Source organism: Populus alba, chromosome 1 (genome assembly GCF_005239225.2).
Source record: "Populus alba chromosome 1, ASM523922v2, whole genome shotgun sequence".
NCBI lineage: Eukaryota > Viridiplantae > Streptophyta > Magnoliopsida > Malpighiales > Salicaceae > Populus > Populus alba.
Window position 1 is genome coordinate 293,091 of NC_133284.1, and position 8,814 is coordinate 301,904.

Here is an 8,814-nt window from a genome sequence, read left to right on the forward strand (position 1 = left end):
TTCTGGGTAAATCCTATGCAAAACTATATAATATATATATTAATTAAGTAAACATTTTCAAAACCAGAACAAGAACAAAACACAAATTTCAGCTACGCCGCACCACACTGCGTGCATGACGACACCTTTACGCATCTAGAGAAATCTCCATGGCAATGAAGCCATGAAACAGGGAGTTCTCCCAATAATGAAGATGGAGCAGTTAATTATTCAAGGAAGCAAAGATTGGAGAACAACTAGCGAGCTAGGAGCACCAATCACGGCACACGTATCAAATCAACGTGGGGCCTTGGATTTTATTATCCAATGAGAGGGGACATGAGTGCCCTCCGGCTAGCTTAGAGCTGACCATTGGAGTACTGGTACTGGTATGGCGTGTACATGTTTTTCTAAAGAGAAAACATTAACTTTCTTTCTTTGTGTCCAGCCATGGCCTGTAATGCTGTCTTTTCCCGCCTAGCTTTCTGCCAAACCTCTGTTGACTTCTCTCTCTTCTCAAGATATATTGTAGCCTTGAATGATCTTGCCCATGTCCACACTGTGAGCCCACTCTCAAATACAATTCAATGTATTTGAAAGAATTAACAAGAACAAAGAGGGAGAGAGAACACCTTCTTTTTATTTACCATCAATTATAATGATTCCTCGACCATGATCGTAAGCTTTTGGAATATTTCGCATTATTTATGATCTGCAAAGCACACAATCATTCTTCGCATAATATCAAGAGCAATGCTCTTAAAAAACAAAATCCCTCGACTTGATGAAGCCTCCTCACTGTCTCCCCTTCAAGTTTCCTTCCTTCATGCCTCAACGGAAGTCTTTAGTTTTAGTCAGAGAAACGAAAACAAAACTATCTGTGTAATGAGCTGTTTGGCACTGCGGTCCAAACAGCTTTTTATAAAAATTCAAAAAATTCTTTTTATTTTTGCTAAAATTGAGTTCAGTTTGTACTTTCTAAATCGTTTTGATGTGCTGATATTAAAAATGATTTTTAAAAAATAAAAAAATATTATTGGCATGTTTTTCGGCATGAAAAACTATTTGAAAAGCAACCGCTACCACACTCCAAACACCCCAAACACAGTAATTAAACACTTATTTAAGACTTGCATCTGTCTAGAAAATTATGTGTATTTGTATTATCTTTATTGTATTTAAACAGGAACAGTAAGAGGTTTCATATCTATTGAAAATATTTAACTCAGATATTGATCTTGTATGGTTCATCAAAAGGTCATTGACAAGTGGCGTGTGATGGCGACAATGGCTGCTTTTCTAGAGATTCCATTACTAATTAATCCATGGCAGAGGAAAATCCTTCAATTATTCTCTTTCATCTTGAAACTTATCTGGAATCATGTAATTTATATTATTATTCTGTATTCAATCATAGGAAAGGGTCTTAATTTATATATTTCATAAATTAAATTCAAAATCTGGGGTGAAAATACAACATAAATGAACTTTAGAGAATGGGCCCGGCCATACAAGTGTCTTGTTATTTCAATGCATGCAAGTATGGAGGATGGGGAAGAGGGAAGGGGGGTGTGGGGCCAAAATCATATAGTAGATGACGACGTGTGGAGCTATGGCCACGTGTCATATCATGGAGAAGGACAAAGGGGTCCTGTAGCTACTGACAGAAATACAAAATAGTCCTACCAACCACACATTTACCATATATACAAATCCACACACATATTTTTTATTCTTGTTTTGTTCATTTTCCTCGTGTATATTCTGCGAGAAAACACTAAATTAATACTTCTTTCCGTGTTTTCCTTATAGTTTTAATATATTAGTGTTAAAAATAAAAAGAATATCTTGATATATATTTAAATAAAAAAGCATGCTATATAATAATGATGGACTTAGAGATGGCAAACTGCGTTTCGTCAAATTTTGAATTTTTTTTTTTTTTTTTGCTAAAATTGAACTTTTCAGATCGTTTTGATGATCTTAAAAAATGATTTTTAAAAAATAAAAAAACATCATTGGCATGCTTTTCGGCACGAAAAGTTATTTTACCACACTACCAAACACGCTCTTACCGTGACACGCTGAAACTAATTACCGGTGCTTCTCCTGCATGTAGCAGCAATGTTGGAAATATAAGTAGATATTTATGAAAAAAAACAATTATGTATTTAGTTAATGAAGATTCCCACATAATTACCGTGCTTCCCGCAAGTTCTTTCACTCGCGTCAAAATATAAGTAGATAATTATGAAAAAAATAATTATGTATTTAGTTATTGCAGATTCCGTTATAATTAACAAGAATCTAAACGGTATGAGGACAATGCTTATATCTTTTTGGACCTTTGAAAATCTTTTCACTTCTACCACCAAACAATTGTTTTTCTCAATTTAGCCATTTTAAAATGTGTTGGTTGGGAACTGTACTCAATGATTTTTTTTGATTTATTTTCATGTGGTTATTGAGATGTTAAAATAACATACTGGTATTGTTTTGGTTCTTGATTTAAAAAAAATAACATCTAGGGACCAGATTGAATGGAAGTCAACAATGAAAGGGCCTTTTAACTTGTAATTTTCCCATTGGATTCTCCTTTGCTACTGTTACTTGCCATCAGCGGCAGTGGTCAATCCTCTTTTTCACATTTCTCTCATTCCTGCCCTTTTCCTCGTGATGTGTGCCGTTTTCGCACGGGTGTGTCTCTCTTCTTGCACGAGTTTGTTACACGTGTACGGATCATGATGCGGCCACACGTGGTAAGGCCTACACAGGACACACACCATGGCGTTGATTATTATTCTGGGTAACACGTCACCTCGTTCGTGTACTGCAAACTGTGGCGATTACGGGGTTAAGGGCGACGGGCAGGCGCGTGAGGTAAGAAACGGCGTTAAAAAGGACATAACGGTGGCGACAACTAGTAGCCCAGTACTGCTGCCTTGGTGGTAGCAAACGAGGCGCCGAAGTGAAGGCGGAGGAGACCCTTGCTCGGGAACAAGAATTCCTGTTTGGTCCCCTCTGATTACCAGTAATTACTAACTTCACTACTACTACTATTATTAAATATTTATAAGTTGAATGGATGAGATTTGAAAAATATTGTTTTTAATATTACCATGTTAAAATAACATGAAAGCATAAAAAATATATATTTAAAAAAAGGAAAAACGAACAGTAACACAGTAATTAACTCGCGGTGACTGTTATCAGGTTAACTTCGCTATCGGGGTGAGCTTGCATGCGATGATGTTTCTTGTACGGTGGACGTCTTGATTATTGATGGCTAATGAGCACGATCCATCAAAGCTCTTCCTCAAAGACAAGTTACCCTTGTCAATTTGAGTTACCAGTGGTTATGTTTTGTTTTTAATGCCTGGGAAATGCAAACGAGGAGGGCTTGAGATTGCATGCATGAGAGAGCTCGAATCTGAGCTAACGTGAGCATTGGTCCATGGAGCCGAACAACTATATTATAAACTAGAATCTGCTTCCACCATTTTTTTAAACTCAAGCTTATGTATAAGCCTCTCTCTCCTGCTCTCTTTCTGGCAATAAAAACAAGGATGGCCATTCTTTTACAAAATGTTCTCTCTTTGTTAGATGTTTGAGCTCCTGCAGCTTTGACATATTCTATCGGCTTGGGAAATGGTGCCCTGTGCCTCCTTCGTTTTAGCGTTTGTAACTGCGTTTCGATTTTGAATTTTTTTTTTTTTGCAGTTCGGTTTGACTTTTTGGATCGTGAGTTTTAGCACTTCTCTCTTTTGTGTTTAACCAGTTGATTCCAGAATTATATGGCCATTATCCCACTAAGAAAGTGTTTGGGATCGCGGTGCAAACGTGTTTCTCACCAGGTTTAAATTTTTTTTTTTACTAAACATTTAATATAGTTTATATTTTTTGGATTATTTTGATGTGTTGATATTAAAAATAATTTTTAAAAAATAAAAAAATATCATTAATATGTATTTTCAACACAAAAAATTATTTAAAAAACAATCATTATCACATTGCGAAATACCCTCTAAGCCTTGTCATAGAGCATACGAAGTACACTTGGTCTCCTTTATTAATTATTAGAAAAACCAACACTGTGACCAGACAGAGGAATCTTTTGCCTAGAGTATTAACGCAAAAACATGATCGTGGATGAGACGCAAGTTGTAAGCGATTCCCCGCTGAATTATGGTAAAAGGGCCATGGAGATTACCATCTCATTCTCAAGCACAAACAAACCTATTTCTCTGAAATTCAAGCAGTCAAAGCAAGTAAACAACAATAATAACCGTGGTAACATTTGTGCTGGCCATAATGTTATAGTTACTCTCTCTTGCCATCAATTCTATAACCCTTTTACCTTGAACCACCATGAATAAAAGATTACCATTATTTGAAGAAATTTGTAAGTGTGGGGATCAATTCTGAACAAAAAGTGGGGCAAATGGGGAGCCTAAAAGGGAGGGCCTCACAAAAAGCAGGCTTTTGAAAAAGACAGCGAAAAATTGTTTGTTTTTCCACCACCACTCCCTTCCCCATCCTCCACAAATCCTAATCCCCATTTCACCCCTCTTATCTTTAATTAAAAAAGTACAAAAATAGATAAATAAAACAATAAAAAATTGCTTTCTTTCTGTGAGAGAGGAGTGAAGGACAATAAGATCACATGGTGGAAATTGGAAACTTGGAAAACGAAAGTGGGGTTGAAGCTATTTGTTAACAGGAGGGGGGAAAGAGACATTTTAATAATAATAAAAAAGTAGAGAGAGTCATGGAAAAAGAGAAAATGACAAGAAAGGTGATTTTTTGAAGAGAAAGAGAGAGAAAGAAGGTGTTTTTTCAGAGAGAGAGAGAGAGAGAAAAGGCAGAAGTGGGCAGAGAGCTTGATTGGATTTTCTGGAGGAAACAGAACACAACAAGCAAGACCCACTTCAAAGCTAGGTGGGAGCTGAGGGGTGCGTAGGATAAGCAGAAGCAGAAAAAGTTTGTCTTTTAAGCGCTCTTCACATTTTTCTATCCCTTACATGGTGTAGCGTGGTGGTGTGGTAGTGTTTGCTCCTATGCTTAAGCTTTGACCTGGGTGCGTAGGATAAGGAAGAGTTTGCTTTGGTTCTTTTTTTTAGTGAAGATGGGTTCTTGTGCTTATGGTGGTTGTGTTCGTTTTAGTAGAAGCAGACTTTCGGTTTTGGTATTTTGCTTGTGCAGTTTGGTTTCACTATCTTCCGCAGCTAGATTGAGTGTGTCAAGACAGAAACTTGAGGTTCAAAAACACTTGGACCGCTTGAACAAGCCAGCTGTTAAAAGCATTGAGGTACTTTTGTTTTGTTTTTTTACTTGAGGTTCCGTTTGGTGACTGAGAAACCGAGGGAAAGTGAAGGAAATTATGTTTTTAAAGTTTTCTTCTTTTCTTTGCCTGAATGAATTGGTTTAAGAATTTAGCTCAAACTAAGCCTCATAGTGTTTTGTGTGGTTTTGTATTCCTTTTATTTTCATTTGGTTTCTAGCATTTTCCCAGTAAAGTGGGTTAAGAATGTAAACGGGTTTTCTTTAAATCTCCCTTTTGGTTCTGTGACGATCACCAAATTTTTTGTTTTTCTTGAAATTTTAATATTTGGAAGCAACAATGATGCTTTGATTATTTTCCATCTCTCTTTCTTTATCTCCACATGATGATGTCCTTTTTGGAGTTATTGAAGCAATAAAGAAAGAAACTGCAAATTTTCTAAGCAACAAAGCATGACATTAATGCAAGTGGGACTGTAGTTTCTCTTTTGCTTTCAATTTCATGTGGACTAAACTCCTTAAGACGTTGCTGATTTACTAACTTCTAGCATGATTTGATAGGACTGACAAATTTGTAGTATTGCTGCAAGATTTCTCACTATCTTCCTTGGATTTTTGATGGCTATACAGAGTCCAGATGGAGATACAATCGACTGTGTTCACATGTCTCATCAGCCAGCTTTTGATCACCCCTACCTCAAAGACCACAAGATTCAGGTCAATCTTCTTCAGCCACACACTTAAAGTCTATCTATTTTTCATGTTTTTGATTTCTACTGTTTCTGATTCTATCAGTTGGGTTTGTTTTTGGTTAATTAGATGAGACCTGGTTACCATCCAGAAGGGCGAGTCTTTGATGATAACAAGGTATCTACAGAATCCAAAGAAAGAACAAACCCGATTACTCAGTCGTGGCATGTGAATGGTAAATGCCCCGAGGGTACTATTCCCATTAGAAGAACAAAGAAGGATGACGTTTTAAGAGCTAGCTCTGTGAAAAGATATGGCAAGAAGAAGCACAGAGCAATCCCCCAGCCCAGGTCTGCAGATCCTGATCTCGTCAATGAAAGTGGTCACCAGGTAAAGTTTCTTTCTCTTATTCCTTCTCTTATACATAAATTTATTTAAAGGCATATTTAAAGTAGCTTTTGTCGTCAACTTTGTTGATTCTGTCATGCTCTATTTGTTCCCAATGTTCATATTCTTTTGTCTGACAATATTTTTTTGGGTGATTAGCATGCAATAGCTTATGTGGAAGGGGATAAATACTATGGAGCAAAAGCAACCCTTAATGTATGGGAACCCAAAATACAGCAGCCTAATGAATTCAGCTTGTCTCAGCTGTGGATACTGGGAGGCTCCTTTGGTCAAGATCTCAACAGCATTGAAGCTGGTTGGCAGGTATTATTCCAATTAGTTTAATCTTGTTTTGGCCAGAAATAATTCAATTTTATTGTGGAGTCAAATAACCCCATCTCGTTTTTCCTACATCATCCTTTATTTTAATGCTTTCAATGTGGATGGAAACAGGTTAGCCCGGATCTGTATGGCGATAACAACACACGGCTCTTCACCTACTGGACTGTGAGCTGCTAGTCCTGTCGCTCATTAGTTAGTCTTGAAATTTTCAAGGATTTACTAATCGATTTCACTCACTCTTGTTTTACTTGTGCAAATATTACACAGAGTGATGCATATCAAGCCACAGGTTGCTACAATCTTCTTTGCTCAGGCTTTATTCAAATCAACAGCGAGATTGCAATGGGTGCAAGCATCTCTCCTGTTTCTGGCTATCGCAATTCCCAATATGATATCAGTATACTTGTCTGGAAGGTAAAATCCAAGGCCCTCTCATTCACATCAAGGCCTAGTCATTAGTAAATTTTTCATCATATAGGAGCCAAATATAAAAACGAAGTGACTGATACTTTCTGAGGCGCATGTGAAACTCTACAGATATTGTCCCTCTGAATGGTTTCATATTCAGCTCCAAGTTGAATAGCAAGGTCTAGTCTTTAGTAAGATTTGCAACATATAGGAGCCAAATGTAAAAATGGAGTAGCTGATACTGTCTGAGGCGCGTGTGAAACTCTACAGATATTGTCCTCTGAAGGTGAAGATGGTTCTTTGGCCGTATTTGAAGTTATGTATTATAGAAGCTAGGGTGTCAGAAACATCATTGTGGTGCAGATGCTGAGAATCTTTTGGCATTATCTTTTGATCATTGGTTTGGACACTCATTGAGTTTTTTGAATAGATAGGAGGACATTGACCCCGTTTGGGCTGCTTTTGCACAGAAGTTACATCAAAATTTGAAGTTTTTTTTTTTTAAAAAAATTGTTTTGAGATGATTTTTAAAAAAAAATAAAATATTTATATATAAAAAAAACATTTTGAAACCTTACATAGCATGGCACAGGCATGACTTAGATACTGTTGTAGAACAATTGTTGTCTAGCTCGGTACGCAAGAGGACTGCTCACCTATTTACTCGAAGCACGCCTTTAAGTTTTTAACTTAGTTGTTTCGAAACTGTTGCAGGATCCAAAAGAGGGGCACTGGTGGATGCAATTTGGTAATGACTATGTGTTGGGTTATTGGCCTTCTTTCCTGTTCTCATACCTAGCAGATAGTGCTTCCATGATTGAGTGGGGAGGTGAGGTGGTGAACTCAGAGCCTGATGGTCAGCACACCTCCACTCAAATGGGCAGTGGTCGTTTCCCTGAAGAAGGGTTCGGCAAGTCAAGTTATTTCAGGAATGTTCAAGTTGTTGATGCCTCCAACAATCTCAAGGCCCCAAAAGGGATTGGCACCTTCACTGAGCAATCCAACTGCTATGATGTTCTAACTGGCAATAATGGGGATTGGGGCCATTACTTTTATTATGGGGGCCCTGGTAGAAATGAAAATTGTCAATGAAGTGAAACACACCCTCCCATTTTCACCCCTCCCCATATATTCTCTCCCTATGTATCATTCAACCTAGTGTAATGCCTCCCTCCCTCCCTCCCTCTCTCTCTCTCACTCTCTCTCTCTTGTATACCCCTTTTTAGTTTTTACTGTTAGGTTGGGCTAGTGAACGTGACATCTCTGAAGTGGGAAGTTTTGACCCTTGTTTTTTTCACCAAGATTCTCCATGCAAGTGGCTGGGGAAGTGGCCAAGTTTCTCAAAAAGCTAAAAGAAACTGGCCATTTACTCCCTGTACTCTATTTGTTTGTTAATACTTCTTCCTCGGGAGTGGTTTGTTAGTGAATGAATGAATCTCTCACCCTTCTTGGCCATGAAAACATTGAAGCATGCCCCATTTTCTTTGTTCCTCCACTTTGAATACAAAAACAAAGAAATGCAGGGTGGAAGGGAGCAGTGAGATTTGAATAAAATTCTCTTTTCAAAAGAAACAATATTTGGATGATAGGAGTTGCATGTGAGTGGATGGCAGTATACTTCTCATGAAAGCCAGAGACTTTTGTTATGGGCATAAGGGCTCTACTTTCTTCACCTAAATCTGATCATTAAAGTACAAATAAATTGGTTTGTCAATCGTTCATTCCTCA

General features: G+C 37.5%; 1 protein-coding gene across 1 annotated transcript; it reads left to right on the plus strand.

Moving 5' to 3' along the window:
- Positions 1–4,742: 4,742 nt before the first annotated feature.
- On the plus strand, positions 4,743–8,547 carry LOC118032713 (protein neprosin). The gene is made up of 7 exons (XM_035037480.2): positions 4,743–5,287; positions 5,890–5,976; positions 6,079–6,339; positions 6,496–6,660; positions 6,790–6,843; positions 6,946–7,092; positions 7,801–8,547. Exons 1-7 carry the CDS (start codon positions 5,105–5,107, stop codon positions 8,176–8,178), a joined length of 1,275 nt encoding a protein of 424 aa, XP_034893371.1. The 5' UTR covers positions 4,743–5,104; the 3' UTR covers positions 8,179–8,547.
- The last annotated feature ends 267 nt before the right edge of the window (positions 8,548–8,814 follow it).